The 19699-nt window shown below is 32.6% G+C and overlaps 1 protein-coding gene across 1 annotated transcript in view; it reads right to left on the reverse strand.

The window, feature by feature from the left end:
- LOC107443413 (collagen alpha-1(XI) chain) overlaps nucleotides 1-19315 on the reverse strand; it is a gene marked incomplete at its 3' end in the record, with an annotated part of 90909 nt that extends 71594 nt beyond the window's left edge. Inside the window, 5 exon segments of the mRNA XM_071181930.1 lie at nucleotides 2507-2740; nucleotides 4578-4740; nucleotides 6290-6494; nucleotides 8527-8718; nucleotides 18999-19315. Coding sequence (XP_071038031.1) covers nucleotides 2507-2740; nucleotides 4578-4740; nucleotides 6290-6494; nucleotides 8527-8718; nucleotides 18999-19101 — 897 coding nt within the window.
- Between the last annotated feature and the right edge of the window lie 384 nt (nucleotides 19316-19699).

Genomic DNA, 19699 nt, shown 5'->3' on the forward strand with positions numbered 1-19699 from the left:
TAACCAATTGCTTATTTCTTTCGAGGGATCATAAAAAAAATGCTCAACTTATTATTGATGACAATGGTGCATAATTAATTTTTGAAGTTAGTACTGATATGGTTGTAATCGGAGTTGTTATAATCAATATTAAATATAATATTATAGATATTTAGTATAAGTGCTGGGGTAAAAGATAAGTAACGGAAAAAATGATTTATTGTGATAAATTTTAACGGTTAAGAGTTGGTGTCAAGCAATAGCCCCATGCTGAATAATACTGAATATAATTTATTACTTTGATGAGATAAACTTCTAAATATACGCTTCGCCTAGTCTAATAACGTAAAGCCACCGAGAAGAGTAACATGTAATAATAAAAGAAAAATCTTGGAATTGTTTTAAGTTTCTTCAGTTCAGCTGGTCTTCCAGTTTTGCGCATGATTTCGTGGTGTTAACTGATACCCATTTATTATCATATATACAAGTGTTTGTTGTTACCTAATTCGAGTGTGGGGATTTCAAATCTGTAATTTATTCCGTTCCTACAGCTACAGAATTTTTCCAAATGATATTTTTAGTTTAGTTTATTTTTGTCTAAATGTATAAGTTTAAAAAGAACGTATAGATTTGTATGCACTTGTCTGCTACTTTAAAAACAACACACGAAACAAAAAAAATCATATGACCTTAACGTATAACATCATAAACTACAATGTATTTCCGCGTTTATCCTGCCATTCCTTACGTAACAGAGAAGTAGAGATGCTCGGTATTCAGTCGAGTGAATATTAAGAAGTCCTGGTTAGGAATATATCATTAAATTACATAAAAACTTAAGCTTGTCCTTTCAAAAGTCACATGCAACAGAGAAAAAAATTGTTCCCCAGTGTTATTTACTTATTTTTTATCTCTTACGAAAATCGGTTGTGTTCCTATAAATTAATATAAATGTAGTATCAGCATACTTTCCATCATTCACAGAAACCGGAAAAGAGACTTCAGTCAATGTAGGAACATCTTGACTCTCTCTACACATGAAGGTGATATTCTCGCCAATTCCAACCGCCAACTGTTCTTCAGCAGCATTGTTGTAAACGGTGAAGAGGAATGCCTCAGATCCCTGATTCGGTCTAATTGTTGCCAATATTGAAAAATCATATGGAAAACCTCCTGAAAACAGAAAATGTGTAGCTATCAAATTAATGATGATATATCATAGCAAACCAACTTNCGAAAAATCATAACCCCATCGAAAAAAGTGATGTAGATTGAGGCCATGCTTGTTCCCGTTCCTCCACCCATTTCATGTGCTTTTCAAGATTTTCAACCTCCCTAAGTGGCATCCGTGTTTTATGGCAAGATTTCATCCACTTGATACCTTTAATCCTTTTGGAATGCGTCGGTCGAATCATAGAACACGTGATATATATGGTATAACAGTTAAACGTTGTTCATAACTTCAATACATGTATTTCATTGTCGCTGACCTTCAAATGGTATAATATGATGGAATATTTAAATAAACAATTTATAGGGCATTACTGTTAGTACTTTTATTAATTTCGTGTTGACAATAGCCAAAGATTTTCGTATCTTCGTCGTCAATTAACTTCATCATAGAACTTTTCTTGACAATTAGAATGCACCGATTACAAAGAGAAACTGTTATGGATTGATATTTTTTTTCTGTTTTACAGAAAAACTATATTGAGATGAATGTATAATTCGAATAAATTTGATGATAATGAACATAAACTACTAACAACTATTTTAGATAACTAAACCAATGACAAAGAAAATGAATGAGAAGAAAAATTAATAACAATGCGAAATGGCTTTAGAATAATATCCGTCAGTGTTATACAGAGTAACATGTAATATTTCCCTGTAAAACGAATGATGTATTTTCAAATAAATTGCTCACAACTAAATACATTAGACGACTAACGCAAGTGCAAATCATCACTGAAGAACAATTTTGTTTCAGTTGCATAAGATTTTTGAATGGATATTTGATATTTTCGATTCGTTGATTTGAAAATCTTTAATTAGTTTCCATCAATAAGCTCCAGTTTTTATGTAATTTAATATTAAAATCATTTACCAGGATTTTTTTAAAAATTCACTCGAGTAAATGCCAAGTGTTCCGATTTCTCTGCTACATAGGGAGTAGTAGGATTATAATACAATTCAGCCTATGATGCAATACGATAAATTAATGTGCTTTTTTCCTTTCCTTTTTTGCCTCAATCGTTATTTTCAAAGAAGGATACAAGTGTGTATGTATGTAAACCCTCTACGTTCTTTATGAACCCGTACATTCAGACAAAAATAAAGCAAACTATAAATGCCAAAATTAATTTCAAATTTGAAATACCCACAACCTAATTAGATAAGATCACGCACTTGCATGAATACCACAAAAAATTCGTTTCCCGCTTTAATTGAGGATTTTGGAACATCATTTCTGTCAATGAGTGTCACAACTTTAAAATGAAAATATATTTTAAGATTGAGCACTTACCGGTGGAGTGTAATTAGTATAAACTCCCGGAGTTAAATCGGGATAAGGATAATCCGTAAAATCATCGTCGTCTTCATCTTCATCGTCATTCGACGATCCGGGTAATCGAGGAAAAACTGTGTCTTCAGGTCCGGCTGTGTAGGGCAGAGGAAACTGACAATCCGGCATGTAGTCTATGCATTGATCATAAGCAGCTTCCGGACTTGGAATAATCAAAAGCTGCTGGATGTCCCCCTACACCAGAAAAATTGAATGAATAAATTATCAAAACCCTTTGTAATAATCATTATAACCAACTCATTGAATACCTGTTCGTCTTGGCACTGAAATAATCAACAAGCCACAAATATACATAAAACTGAAAAGCCATATACCGATGAAATTTGCAGGTCACTTAAAACATTTCCCTTTTCTTTTTAATATCATTTGTTGCCCTTTGCAATAACTTTACGTTATAAGATTTTATAACCGTCGTTGAACAGCCGATCCAATTTTTGGGGCTTACGACTCCTAATGCTAAACTCTGTAGCCTTGTAATTTTGAACCCCATTCAGAAGACAAATCCTGGAGAAATCCTAGATCAAGTATTGGGAGAAATTTGCTTTTGTGGAGGACTTTTTGAGCGGACTAGCCCGCATTTGCATTACACGGAGTGGGCAACCATGAAAACCTCCCATGGTTAGCCTGACGGCAAGGGGACTCTAACCCATTATCCGTCTACCACTGAGGTTATTTTACGTCAGCACTGCCAAGTGCGGAATTGTTATTGACCAGCCATTGCTGTGATTCAAACCCGGATCACCTAATTAGAAGATGAACGCTCTAGCTCTTGAGCCACCTTGACTCACGTTATTCGATTGAGTACAACACTTTTAAAAGTTCAGCATATAAAAATAAAGAATTTTTACCTGGAATTTTTATTTTCTGTTTTCTATAATTTATTGTTGAAGCAGGCTCAGAAATACACATTGGGTCGTAATTTAATGTTTTGGCTACCTTGTTAATTTAACCACCAAATTTTTAAATTATCATTAAAAAAATATTTCTGAGCCAATATCAATTCAGTTTTTGATCATAATTATTAAAAAAATTAAATTAAGATAAATTAGATAAATAAAATTTGCAAATTACAGGCACACGAACAAGAAGTTCATAAGGAAAACTATCGATTTAAATAGACACAAATCACCAGTCCATATTAAGATGATATTTCTGGTCATATGTTACTATGCAATTATTAATCCTCATGATGTGTCCGACCTTCCGTCCAAATTTGTAACCGATGAACGGGATTAACTTGCGTAATAGTTAAGACAATTTATGTATTTTGACTTTTTGCTTGAAGTTTTTTTGGGTACCAATTCAAATCAGTTTTCATTACAAATGTGAAACATCTTCGGAATTTAAATCATTCTCTTAATGAACCACAAAAATAATTTACTCCACAATAACAATAGAGGACAGCAGTTCAAACGTAATAATTTTAAAGGAAGCTTTCATGTCAATTCTTTCAATTGGGTACTTGCACTTTTAGAAGAAGAAGATCACAGATACCCACACATGTGACGTCACTGCCAGCTGATCGTTTATAAGCAAAATGGCGTGTTTAAGTTGAACTAAATTTCTCCAGATAAGTTTGAATGTTAATTAAATGAATTTAATTAAATAAACGACTTTTACTCAACTTAGATTTATTATTTGTTTATGTATTTTATTGTAATCGTGATATATTTTTGTTTTGTGTACGCGGCAACTTCTATGCATAATTAGTTTATGCTCTACATGGCTTCGCGCCTGTCTTTGAGTAAAGAAAGAAATACGTAGTGAAAGAATTAAAATATTTGCGAAAGAATCTTAGTGAAGGAATATAAAATGTGTCAATTAAAAAGATTGATATTTGAAGTACTTGTCTTACTCTATAGAGAATGGAAGGAACAGTTGCTAACGTAAACAAAAGCCACGTTTCAACAACCAATCAGAATCAAGATACCCGCACTATGGCACTTGCAGGTATCCCATTAATATTAAAACATATGCTTGCAGTAGGAGACAATTGTTTATAAATGTTTACCTCGTAATACACACCGTCAACAAGTTGTACACCAATCAGAAGCGTTCCTGTGAGATCTGTGTAAGCATCTTCAGTTCGATTTAGTGATTCCGTGATCTGATCACCACAATCACTTAAAAGAGTCACAGAGTTTCCTTTGATACCCAAGGCTATCCTATGCCACCTGAAATTGCGAGATAACGGTTTATTATTTAAAATAGCTAACTACTCTAAAGCTAGACAGATTCATTATTCACAATTACTAAATACATTATAGCTAGACAATTTCGTTATTCAAAATAACTAAATACATTAAGAAAGACAGGTTCATTATTCAAGAAAACTAAATACATTAACGTTAATCATGTTCATTCTTCAAAATAACTAAATAAATAAATTCTAGACAGAATCGTTATTCAAAATTACTAAATAATTTAAAGCTAGACAGACTCCTTATTCAAATTAATTATAGACATTAAAACTAATCAAGTTAATTATTCAATATAACTATGTATGTACTACATTAAAGCTAGACAGGTTCATTATTTAAGAAAACTATAAATACATTATAGCTAATCAGGTTCGTTATTCTAGAAAACTAAATACATTTAAGCTAATCAGGTTCATTCTTCAAAATAACTAAATAAATAGAATCTAGACATATTCATTATTCAAAATTACTAAATACATTAAAGCTAGACATATTCATCATTCAAGAAAACTAACTAAGTTAAAACTAGACAGGTTCATTATTCAAAATAACTAAATACGTTGAAATTAGACAGGTTCAATATTCATAAATAAATTAATCAATTTAAACTAGTGACTTTTTTATTAAAAATCTAAACCGAATGTGTCCATGGTAATGCGTTAACCCATTACTTATTTGTTTCGAGAGACCATACAAAAATTGTCCAACTTATTATTGATGCCAATGGTGCGTAATTAATTTTTGCAGTTAGTACAACTGATATGGTGGTAATCGGAGCTGTTATAACCGATATTAAATGTAATATAGGTGTTTAATATATGTTCTGGGGTAAAGGATAAGTAACGGGAAAAAATGCTTTATTGTGATAAATTTTAACTGTTAAGAGTTGATGGCAAGCTATAGCCCCGTGCTGAATGATACTGAATATAATTTTTTACTTTGATGTTATAAATTTCTAAATATACGTTTCGCTCAGTCTAATAACGTAAAGCCACCTGGAAGAGTAACATGTAATAATAAAAGAAAAAACTTTTTCTTCAATTCATTTGATCTTTCAGTTTTGCGCGTGATTTCGTGGTGTTAATTGATACCGATTTATTATCATATTGACCGATTATTGATGATACCTAATTCGAGTGTAGGGATTTCAAATCTGCAATTGATTTCATTCTTAAAGCTACAGAATTTTTTAAAATGTCTTCTCCTTTAAAAGCAACACTTGAAACAAATAAATCATATGAGCTTAACGTATTGCATCATAAACTACAATGTACTTCCGCCTTTTTCCTGCCATTTCTTACGTAACAGAGAAGAGGAGATACTCGGTATTCAGTCGAGTGAATATTAAAGAGCCCTGGTTAAAAATATATTATTAAATTGAGTAAAAACTTAAGCTTGTCATTTTAAAAGTTTCTTGTAACAGGAAAAAAAAAATTGTTCCCCACTGTTATTTAGTTATTTTTATCTCTTACGAAAATCGGTTGTGTTCATATAAAATTATATAAATGTAGTGTCAGCATACTTTCCATCATTCACAGAAACCGGAAAAGAGACTTCAGTCAATGTAGGAACATCTTGACTCTCTCTACACATGAAGGTGATATTCTCGCCAATTCCAACCGCCAACTGTTCTTCAGCAGCATTGTTGTAAACGGTGAAGAGGAATGCCTCAGATCCCTGATTCGGTCTAATTGTTGCCAATATTGAAAAATCATATGGAAAACCTCCTAAAAACAAAACATGTGCAGCTATGAAATTAGTGATAATATATCAATATATCATAGCAAATCAACTTTTCCGGATTTTCCGGAATAAATTGTTTTCCATTTAATACGTCGATTTATGAAATATATTTGAATAAATCAAAAATTTACAAATTCATGATAAAACAGTTCTAAAATATGTGTTTGATTTTTTTTCTACACATTTTTAACCTTTACAAGAAATTTAAACGTTTAAGAAAAAAGAAAGTAACACTGTCTGAGGTGGATATAGGTGATCGATGTGGCAAAACTAATGGTCACATTAAATAAGACAATTTGTTGCTGTTATAGACGTAAAAAAATAGAAAATGTTTGTAAAAACATAACAGTGAACTTGAAAGGTTTTCGTATTCTTCCCTTCAAAGTGATTAACTCTTTACTGTGGTTATTTGCTCTCAACCACCAAAGCTGTATCGTCTGTTTTCAGATTCCAAAGCTTTTTCACTGTTTTAGTCGTGTGTCTGCTCTCGGACACCAAAGCTTTTCCGCCGCACCAGTCGGCCGCTAAAACATCAGAGCATTTTCTCCATTCCTTTCATATGTCTGCTCTCAGCCATCAAAGCTTTTTCACTGCACCAGTCGTATGTCTGATCTCAGCCACCAGAGCTTTTCTCCATTCCTGACGGATGTGTGCTCACTGTTACCAATGCTATTTCACTGTTCCCATCGTATGTCTATTTTCAAATTCCAAAGCTTTTTCGCTGTTTTAGTCGTATGTCTGCTCTCAACAATCATAGATTTTTCACCTCATCAGTCGTTTGTTTGGTCTCAGCCACCAGAGCAATTTCTCCATTCCTGTAATATGTCTGCTATCTGTGTCACCAAAACATTTTCATCGTTCCTATCATATGTCTGCTTTCAGACTCCAAAGCTTTTTCGCTGTTTTAGTCGTATGTCTGCTCTCAGCCCCAAAGCGTTTCATCCTTCCTGTCGTATCTCTGATCTTAGTCACTAGAGCATTTTCTCCATTCCTGTCGTATGTCTACTCTTGTTCGATGGAATTCGAGTCTGGTTGAACACTCTGACCTTTCAACATTTTTGGTTTAATTTTGACCGACCCAATCTTGTGCAGACAGCATTGTCAGTCATAAATACAAGCTAGAAGCCGACGACACCTCTGAACAACTTTCATAGCTTCTTGAGTTTCATTGAAGGAAAGTTGAAACAATTACTAAACTAAGCTACCTTAAAAAAATTTCAACCGAAACTTAATCATAATTTTAGAAAAAGACATAGACAGGCAGAAAGAAGCATTGAAGGGAGAGGAGTGCATATCGTTTTGAAGACTTTCAAGCAACTTTTGATATACATATCAACATTTAGTGAAATGGGTATAAAACTTTATGCGTTTCTCATTTTAGAACGAAACTTACACTTAAACCAGTTTATTAGATCAATTATCAACATAGATCAGTTAAATCATATTCTAACATAATTAATCAATTTGTCTAGCCAGGCCTGCCAACTATTACGCTTTTTGGAAAATATTTTACAGAGTGATAGGCATTTAAAAACCAAAGCTTTTTTGCTAATTTTACTGACATTTCTTAAGCTTTTCCACGAGATAGATGAAAAAGTGGCGTTACATATGAACTTTTAAATCATTTATGTATAGTGGTATGGAAAATAAGTTTGAATCCATAAGCCATAATACATTAAAACATAAACTTAGTTACCAATACAATACTTTTTTTACAAAAAGCGTAGAAATTTGGTAGTCCTGGTTATTATTAAAATCATATAATTAATCAATTCAGTTATTAATCAATCTATATCAGTAATCAATTTAGTTACCCATCAAATCATACCAGTAATCAATTAAGTTATCAATCAAATTATATCAGTAATCAATTTAGTTATCAATCAAATCACACCAGTAAGCAATTATATTATCAATCAAATCATATCAGTAATCAATTTAGAGATTCTGTCATTCTTTTTGGGTGAGTGTGCACCGTCATTTAACGTAAGTGAAAATTTCGATGTAGTAACTAACCTTTAAAAAGTTGTGAAGTTGTGGTCGTGAGTACAGCTGTTTCTGTGATACCATAAGCGATGTCTGGCGCTCCATAGATCGGATTGCCGTCGTTGTCTATTCCTGTTGCTCTGTTGTCACACATGCCCGTCGACTGTTTGACACCTAATGGCTCTTGTCTGATGTTGACTGCTCTCAGAAGATCAACAGAACCTAAAAATATAAGTTCGATTATAATGTGTGTGATATGTGTGTTCGATTATAATTAACGCGTAAAACAGCAGCAATATCCCACAAAAATTTATTCCCAAGTAAATTATGAAAATCGGAAATTCAAGTGGTGAGAAGAAAATGCCACGCGGAAAAATTTACAAGGAGCTGCTTAAAAAATGCAGAAATGAAGAAAATATAATGAAATATCAGTAGAAGTAGTGGAGTTATGAGCAATTCAATAGACGTAAGCCTTATCAATGCTACAAATATGGATCTACTAATGACAATTGACCTCAGTGCCCAAAACAGAAGTACCAAAAGTCACTCGCTCAAATTAATCGAATCGTAATACAAGAAGACCGATTACTAACAGGGCTAGATTACTAACTCTGTATACTCTTATGGTGAAAGTAACTGAATTTAAAATTATTACTTCCGAAATCAGATGCAACAATTGATGTTTTATGCCAAAAATTTGTGACTCCAGATATGTTTACGGATAAAACTGTATGGGTACAACAACCATTAGATGAAGGCTTAACTTGTTTGTCACTAGCAAGAGTTTCGATACCTGGACAGTTTGGCGACATTGCTATGCTTAAAAGTGAGTAGGATAAAGGTCGTTATCTCCTTTGGAATAAAACTGCAGCTAGATTTCCAAATCTACATATAACGCATATACAAATTTCAGAGTTAAACGCAGATAATATCAGATCTCAAACTCGTTTAAAAGCTGAAAGTGAAGAATATTGCGTAACGAAATTCGAAAGCTATCGGAAATTCATCCGAACAAAATAATAAAAATCAAGAATTTATTGTAAATTAAAAAGATGATGAGCCAGTTTTGGAAACAGATGCTGTTAGTTCAAAAATGGAAGAGATATTACCAACTTTAGATACCAATTCGGGTGGACTTCCTTTGATACAGGTAGATCACGATAGATTTGTTAAAGCACAACAGGAAAGTTCCGAGTTAGAATCATTTTTTGAAACTGAGGAAAAAGGTATTCAGAAACAAAGCTATCTTGTTGAAAGAAAACTTCTTTCTAAGGGCCAAGAAGGACGGTTAAAAGAAGAAAAAAATCATTTATACCTGAAGAATTTAGAAGCCGAATTTTTTAAAGTTATGTCATGAAAGTACTTCCGGAAACTTTGGCTTAACCGAATTCAAAGACAAACTGGCACGATATTATTTTTGCTGTAACAAGACGTGGCATTGAAAAGGAAATCGTATTATGATAAAAATAGTATCAGGAAAGAACTCAGAGCCAGAGATACGGTTCTTGTTTTGGCAACGTCTAGAGCTAATAAGTTGTCTGCTCAATGGATTGGGTCGGGGAAGATATAAAACAAAATGTCCCATAGCTAACTATTTAGTTAATATTCCTGGAAAAAGAGAGAGTTCACAGATTTATCATGTCAATATGTTTAAACCAGTGGTTCCTGAACTTTTTTGTCTCGTAGACCCTTTGCCATATTTTTTTGGTTTTGGGTTACCTGACATTGATATTTTGTAAATTCTTCAACTTCAAATATATTTTTGACAGCTGATACAGTGCTGCTCACTGTGAAAGATTGAAATTTCTATCTTTTTGTGGATATAATTGTGTGAGCTGATGAATAGATTATATCTTTTTTTTCCTGATTTTTATTGAACTTTTTTTAAATAATTTTTTCCATGTTTTTTCCACATTTTGAACTTATATATATAGATGGATATATAAAGGTTAGATTATCAATGGTTTTATTCTTTTGGTGAAAATACAAAAATGTTTTTTCAATATTTCAAAATTTTATGACTAAATGATGTTACACGAAAAGGAAGTTTGAAAATTAAATTAGAGCTACGCTTTTCTAATTTAAAATGTTTAAACTACTTAACAAAGGTTGTCAGACATTAATCCACCTGTGTCAGGCATAGGTTTAAAAAATAAAAGGTAGCAGCAAGATTTTCAAAGTTGGTCATTGCTTTAATTGATCACTCGAGCGGTGAAATAAATCCACTCCAGATTAATAATATATATATGAAAAATGATAGTTTATTTTCCCCTATAAAAACTAGGAAAGTAATTATTTATCTTGCCATTATAATGAATATGTGAGCTCAGTGAAGAGAGCTTACTAACTAAATATATGTTCCTGAAATAAATGTGTTTTTTTTCCCTTTAACTTGCTCTCATTAAAAAAATAATAATAAAAAAAAACTAGTTTTTTTACCCATTTGCAAAATGGGTCTTGGTTTGAATTTCATGGAGTCCTCACTTTTCAACTACAATAATCAAGAGTAATAGTGAAGAGTGCTCATGTGTTGCTATGGCGACCGCTGCGTTTGATCATTTTCTTAGAATTCTTTTCTTTTTTTTTACTTTTAATTTTGTTACACAATAAATGGGTGAATTAATTTTTGAGATATGGGAGTAGAGAGATCCCATAAATACTTCTTGAATTGTGAATAAAAGAGAACTTCATCATTTAAACGATATTTTTGTTTTTATTGTTTTAATTAAGAATCAGAAATTCTAACCTACAGTTCAAACTGGATCGTTTTCAATACTAGTTCAGGTGAATATCTATGAATACGAATATATATACGTTGCTATGGCGACCGCTGCGTTTGATAATTTTTTTTAGAATTCTTTTCTTTTTTTTACTTCTAATTTTGTTACGCAATAAATGGGTGAATTAATTTTTGAGATATGGGAGTAGAGAGATCCCATAAATACTTCTTGAATTGTGAATAAAAGAGAATTTCATCATTTAAACGATATTTTTGTTTTTATTGTTTTAATTAAGAATCAGAAATTCTAACCTACAGTTCAAACTGGATCGTTTTCAATACTAGTTCAGGTGAATATCTATGAATATGAATATATATACGTTGCTATGGCGACCGCTGCGTTTGATCATTTTTTTAGAATTCTTTTCTTTTTTTTACTTCTAATTTTGTTACGCAATAAATGGGTGAATTAATTTTTGAGATATGGGAGTAGAGAGATCCCATAAATACTTCTTGAATTGTGAATAAAAGAGAATTTCATCATTTAAACGATATTTTTGTTTTTATTGTTTTAATTAAGAATCAGAAATTCTAACCTACAGTTCAAACTGGATCGTTTTCAATACTAGTTCAGGTGAATATCTATGAATATGAATATATATACGTTGCTATGGCGACCGCTGCGTTTGATCATTTTTTTAGAATTCTTTTCTTTTTTTTACTTCTAATTTTGTTACGCAATAAATGGGTGAATTAATTTTTGAGATATGGGAGTAGAGAGATCCCATAAATACTTCTTGAATTGTGAATAAAAGAGAATTTCATCATTTAAACGATATTTTTGTTTTTATTGTTTTAATTAAGAATCAGAAATTCTAACCTACAGTTCAAACTGGATCGTTTTCAATACTAGTTCAGGTGAATATCTATGAATATNATCCAGTTCTCGTATTTGCATTGTTATTAACATATTTATTTATAAACACTTTTCGAAATTAAGCAGTTATAAAATCAGAAAGGAAAAAAATTTAAAAATTTGAAAGTAGTGGAAGAACAACAGTATCTAAAGTCTGGATTTCTTGAGGGTGTGGTAGGGCTGGAAATAGTTCTTGCACAGTGCTGCTACGTTGCAAGAGGTGCACACTATTTTCGAGCGTGCCTCTTTATTCATTTTTACGCACCAAGCACATCTATTGCGCATTTTTCCTTCAATTGGGAAATGGTTTCCAACATTGAAAAGTCTCGTTGTTGATGATGATGATATAGTTTTGGAGGAAGAGGGCCTTTGCTTATTGACTTCCTTGTTCACATTTCCAAATGTTCTTTCTTTCCATTTCCATACTTTCGTTCGTACATTGGGCAGTGTAAATGAATAAGCTTTCGGGAAAGATCTTGAAGTAAGCATACACTTTGGTGGCTTCGTTGCCAATAGAGATATTTGTTTGGCCTTTGATGTAACTAACTAGTGGCATTCATGGTGCAAAGTTAGTTGGATAGGACCATGAAAATGACGGTGGATTCTAGTTCTGGAGCTCAACTTCATCATCAAACAAATCATTATGATTGGGTGACACGACTTCATTGCCGGTCTCCTCTACAGTGTTTTCAGTTTTCAGAAGGCTCACTTTTATAAGCGAGCTGTCTCAACTTGTTTTCAGGGTAAATTCTCTTTTGACTCATTTCGACCGTTTAGCAGAGAAAGGAGCCATCGAATTGTTTAAAAATAGTGGTGGTTGAAAACCTAATGAATTGAATTTATTAAAACAATAATCACAGTTAATAAACTACCACTCGAAAATATTTATTCGCTGTCGGGAGCAAGTTGTCGCTTGCTTGATTAGATCTGGAATGATTGACGTGAGAAATTCATGGAACGATGAGACGGCCTTAAAATCGGTTTGGAGACCAAAGTGGGCGTTATTTTCTGTCCTAGATATTTTTCAGTAACTGGGACATATGTTGTCCCATCCGTAATATCAAAAATTTACCAGACTGGGACAGCACATGTCCCGTCCGGTTCGAAAGGGTTAAATGGAATAATTTAAATGAATTTATCGCATTAGCCCGTTATATTTAATAACATTATTTATTTATTAATATTGACCGGTCAACCTGTTAATAAGCGACTACTTCACATTGACCGTAACAAAAAAACTATTAAAGTATCACCTGAATCAAAATAGGGAATGGTTACAACAAGAAGGGGAAGCATGTATAAGTGCAATGTTATGGAAAACAAAATATTAGAAGAAAATGTGATTGATTGCCTGCATATGTTCTTAAATATTTCCGTATTTAATAGGAAATGCTAATAAAGGAAAGACATTTTTTCTTGAATCACGGTAAAAGAAAAGTTATATTTCTTAATAAAAATAACTTAACTCTTTGAGTGGTAGTTTAAAATTATAGAAAAATAATAATAACATTTTTTATGCTTTTAATAGAACTGGACGATGTATCGTAAAATATTGATATTTTTACTTGTCGCAATAACAATACTCGTATTACAAAAAAATGTTAAATATGAGTCACTACAAAATGAAGAAGTAAGGGCAATCACAGGTTATCCATTGGCGAAATGGTTGTTGTCTAATTGTTTTTGAAAAAGAAACTTTATCGTGTTTTCATCTCGGACATCTTTAACCGTCAGTCCTGAACTGCTCGGTGCACAATTTCGCAGGCATATTTAAATACAGCTCAGACACATTCTGTGTAAATTATTTTGATGACTGAATAGACATTGAACAGCCAAACGAGATCAATATTAACATTTTCGGTACAATGGTGTTTGATAACTGTTGATTGTAGATAAGTTGATTGTTTGATAACTGTTGATTGTAAGCTGCATCATAAACCCGTATCGGATTCACAAGTTCACACATGAAATATGATTTGAAAGCTAAGCTTTCTTTTAATTTTACACGAATAGTGAATGAGTGTCATGAGCCACAGTGCTGACGTAAAATATCCTCAGTGGTTGACGGATCATGGGTTTGAGTCTCTTGCAGTCAGGCTAATCATGAGAGGTTTTCGTGGTTTTCCTCATCATGTAACGCAAATGCTGGTTTCTACCTATTCGTGATACAGGAGATAGCTCGTCTCCCGGATTAGGTTCAAAATGACAAGTCTACGGAGTTAGTCATTAGTAGCTCTAAACTCTAAATTGGGTCGACTCTTCAGGGACGATATTAAAATTATAAAATAAAATATTTTTACTGTGGTAGAAAATAAAAGTTACGATTCGTATTTTTTCCAGATGTTGGGGGAAAAATATTTAAGCGCAACAGTTTATGTTTACTAAAATTTTGTTTATGTTTTATTGGTGAAAAAATGCATAACAGATAAATAAAAATGCATAAATGCTCGGAAATGCATAACAGACACAGCCTTGGGAGAATTTATATTAAAATTTAAAAAAGTAATAATAATCTTTTTCATGCTTTTAATAGAACTGGACGATGTATCGTAAAATGTTGATATTTTTACTTGCCGCGATAACAATGTTAAAAAAAAATGTTAAATACGATTCACATCAAAATGTAGAAAATTGTGATAGCTGCAAGGCGATCACAGTTGGCAAAATGGTTGTTGTCTAATCTCTTTTGGAAAAGAAACTTTGTGTTTTCAACTTGGACATCTTTAATTGTTAATCCTGAACTGCTCGGTGCACGATCTTGCAGGCATATTTAAATACAGCTCAGACACATTCTGTGTAAATTATTTTGATGACTGAATAGACATTGAACAGCCAATCGAGATCAATATAAACATTTTCGGATTGGTGCAATAGTGTTTGGTGGAGATTGTAAGTTGCATCATACACCCGTTTCGGATACCCAAGTTCATACATGAAATATGATTTGAAAGCTAAGCTTTTTTTCAGTTTTACATGAATAGTGAATGAATCATTTACATTGCGTGGAAGACAGTCTCAGGTCTTGCGCAAGTTATTGGGTACGTTGACAATGGATCATTTTATCTCTAACTGGTGATCAACACCCAGTTCTCGTATTTGAATGAAAGGGGTTCAGAGAGTCACCATTCGCTCTTCGGTTGGGTTTAATTCTCTCAACCACTTAGGTCCTTTTTTGAGGGACGGGCTTCATGCTTGCGTTTGCGAACAGGAATCCTTTCGTTTTTCCGTTTGTAACATTAAGAATAATATAACATTAATAACCAAAAAGCCAGTTAAGGGGAATAATTTAAGTGAATTTATCGCATTAGCCGCTTATTATTAATAATAACCAATGAAGCTTGGTCAATATCATTCCTTCCCATTTTTATTGGGGATATTTCCGCATCGTGATCTGCCACGCCAGTTACAATCGTCAAGGCGCCAAATTAATTTGAAACGGGCAAAATTAGAAAAAAAAAAGAAAAAAACATGTGGACGTATTTGCTTTGGGTTGGCTACGAGTTATACCTTTCGAGTTGGTTCCTTTCTGTGATTTTTTTTCCAGTTTATCCTGGATCATTCTGACCAAAAGGAGCGGTTATTTTTAACCGGTTAGTATTAATAATTACCGGAATTTGTTTTTCACCTTGTGAGAAATACGTTTAACTGTTTTACTGTTTAGCTCACAGGCATTTAACTTTTTACTGTTTAACTTTTTTATTGTTCATCTCATACGCTTTTAATTCTTTATATCTTTTATTGCTTGTCTCATTGGTGTTTACCTCTTTTATTATTTAACTCATCGATGTTTAACTCTTTTATTGCTTTACTCATACGTGTTTAATTCCTTTATTGCTTAAGTCATAGTTTAACTCTTTCATTATTTAACTAAGAGGCTTTGTTTAGCTGATAGGCGTTCACCTCTTTTATTGTTGAACTTATTGGCGTTTAATTGTTTTATTGTTTAAATCATGAGTGTTTAACTCCCTAAATGTTTAACTCCTTCATTGTTTGACTCACATAGACACTCAACTCTTTCACAGTTTAAATCATGGCTGTCAAATCTTCTTTTGTTTAACTCATAGACGTTTAATTCTTTTATTGTTTAACCCTTTTCACTACGCGTACTTTAAAATGCTGTTTGAACTAATATAAGGACTAAACCATTTAAAATACACAATACAATATTTTTATATTTTTATAAAATTTTAAAAATTCTTAAAATAATGTGGTTATTATTTAATTATTAAACTATAAAAAGTTTAAATTTGGGAGTGGTGTCAGTAGATGGCGGCATCGGAGTGCAAAGGGCTAAAGTGTTTGAAATGATTACAGTCTCACTAACAGTTAGATACTGGTATGCCAAAGACGGCTAAAATTGTATAAAAATGCAGAAACTCAAATTTTTTTTTATTTATTTATTTAATTTATTTCAGTATTCAATCCTACCTACCATCATAACTTGCATATGAAAATGAGTCACATTTTAAGAGAAAACATTAACTTCTTTCACTTTCAATAGCAAACTGAAAAAACAATGCTAGAAAAAGTAGCTTATTTTAATACATTTTTACTTTTTACTGGTTACCACTTTTTACATTTTTCGTCACTCGTGGCATCCCAGCTGATAAAAATTAGCTTGTTGTTGTTTCTAATGCCACTTGCCAATATCAGCAAGCATTCTTGGTGAAGCCAAGTGAATTTAAGGCAGAGATGGCGTTTCTTGCTTTTCAGTGGTGCCATCTATAGCCAAGAACCAGACTTCAGTCACACACATCTCACAACCCGTTTAAAAGGCGCACCCAATCATACATTCATTCATTCACACATCGCAATTTTGACCTGAACTAGAGAACGATCAATCTCCAATTCAGTGCCTCCAGAGGTATGATTTGTTATGGGAACATGGAGGACTTTGTGACCAGACAGATTTAACGTGCACTAGTAAATCATTTACTACACGGGGAGTCTTCGGCCGCTAGGAATCGAACCCACGAGCCTTTGGACATGAATATATAATAATGACAAATAAATATCGTGGGAGGTTCTCGCGGTCTTCTTTTACATGCAGCGCAAATGCGGGTTAGTTCCATCAAAAAGTTCTCCATGAAGGCAAACTTCTCCTAACACTTGACCCATCAGTTCCCTTGTCTTCTGGGTTATGTTCAAAATTACAAAGCTACGGAGTTGAACATTAGTAGTCGTAAAGCCATAAAATTGGGTCGACTGTTCAACGACGGTTATAAAAAAATGCATCTGAGCTCGATGACTCAGGGGATAAAGCGTTCGCCTCCCAATGAGGCGAACCGGGTTCGAATCCCAGTCGATCAGAATTCTGCATCCGGCTTGCACCAACCACAGTGCTGATGTGAAATATCCTCAGTGGTAGACGGATCATGGGTTAGAGTCCCCTTGCCGTCAGGCTAACCGTGGGAGGTTTTCGGGGTCTTCCTCTCCATGTAACGCAAATGCAGGTTAGCTTCATGAAAAAGTCCTTCACGAAGGCAAAATTTCTCCCAATACTCGATCCAGGTACTCCCTTATCTTCTGGATTGGGTTCAAAATTAAAAGGCTGCGAAGTTGAGCATTAGTAGTCGTAAACCCATAAAATTGGCTCGGCTGTTCAACGACGGTAAAAAAATAAAATAAAATGAATACATCTCTCCGAAACAAAACATGAGTTATTACCTCATAGATAGCTGGTTAAATGTTTTTAATAAGGATCCAGAGTAAAAACATTTTAAAAATTAAATGATAAATTACATAATTTTTTTTTACTTAATATGTATATTATTATTCCTTTCATAATAACTCTTTCCACATTCATTACAGTACGAAAATTCGAGATTTAATGATAATTTATTTATTGGTTAGAGAAAGTGTCTGTTGACTTGATATCGCTTCATAATCATCCTTTCAAAATAGGTGTAATTTTTATTAAAAAGTGAAACAGTGACATTAACATGATTCTATAATTCATATTAATCCTGGTTAGCTAAATATCTGTTAATATTTATTGCTATAATGTTTGTTGATAATATATTAGTTAATTTTTTTCGCAACTCCAATTGTTCGAAAGTGCTTTGCTTAAGTGATTTTTTTGGAAATTTTTTTCTCACTTTTTTTTGCGGCTTTAAATAAAAAAACAATAATAAATTAAAAAAAAAAAATAAGAGAAAGTAATCAGATATAAATCATAAGATTTATATAGAACTTTTTTGAAAATATAAATGCTTTAAGAGAGATAAAACCCGTTTGCAATTTAAACTGTTTCACAAATTAAGGTAATCGTTATAGACTGTAAATAAGTTTAATTACTCCTCATTTATTACTTCATATTTTGGCTTTTTTTTTTAATTACTTCTTATTCATCATTCTTAAGTTTACATTTTTTTTCCATTACAGTTAATTATATTTCAAATCCAAGAAATTATACATTTTGTTATGATTACCATAATAACAAAATGTTCTTACATCAAATAATTATAATTAGAAAAAGAAAATGGTCTTTAAAAAGAACGTGATATTTGAAGAAAATTATAAGAGACCAAAACACGGAAATTGGTAATCAGTGCCTCCTGGTTCCAATAAATTATTATAAATTGCTAAATTACTAGTAAGTTTGAAATTTTCGACATTATTTGACAGAAACAATAACTTAAATTGTGAATATTGTTATTATAATTAAATTTTATGAGTCATTCATAATTTAATATTGCGTATATTCTTATTAAACTTGGAGTTTTTTCATAGTACATAACTAGTAGGATATTAGATATGATAGCAATGATTAAATTTTTAGTACTAGTATTTTTAAAAATATAACTTTTATGAACTAGTATAATAGTTATACCTATTTAACTAGTTAGTGTTTTAAATGTGCATTACCTGAAGGCAGTTGAGCAGTTGTTGCAAGGAACTCCGACCACAAACAAAACAAAACAGAAAACAAATACATTTTAGTCCAATTCCACGAGACATTTTTCTCCATTATTCCCCAAATATCTCGTGTGAAATTAAAAAAACAAAAATACTGCAAATAGTTTCGCTCGACAAGGAAAAAATTTTAAATTATTTACGGCATATTTCGACTGACCAATTTCCACTCCAAATTAGAAGAAGAAATCAGGATTATTTAATTGACACCACTTGCAGACGATCTGCAAGGTCTCACACGGCAACCGTATCCGCTGTCTTCTGCCACTGCGAAATTGGAATGAAAAAGACATCAGAAGACAACAAAAAAAATGGTTGAGTGGAGGCCTAGAGGCAGACGTGGTGACAAGTTTCAACATCTGGTAAGCATCAACATTCAACATATCTCGCTACTGTCCAGCATCTTTATGGGTTGAGGCAAGTAGAGTTAATGAAAGCTAGAGAAAAAGAAACAAAATCCCACGCCCACACACAAAGGCAGTGATTCCTGTTGGTGTTATCCCCCCTTCCCACAAAAATCACAAAATTTGCTTGGGATTTCCTAGTTTTTTTGACGGAGGAATATCACGGCCGTATCCATTGAACTCCTAAACGACAAAGAATGTTGCGTTGGGCATTTAACCCTATGTTACATTCCACACGAAATAAATAGA

Source organism: Parasteatoda tepidariorum, chromosome 6 (genome assembly GCF_043381705.1).
Source record: "Parasteatoda tepidariorum isolate YZ-2023 chromosome 6, CAS_Ptep_4.0, whole genome shotgun sequence".
NCBI classification, from domain to species: domain Eukaryota; kingdom Metazoa; phylum Arthropoda; class Arachnida; order Araneae; family Theridiidae; genus Parasteatoda; species Parasteatoda tepidariorum.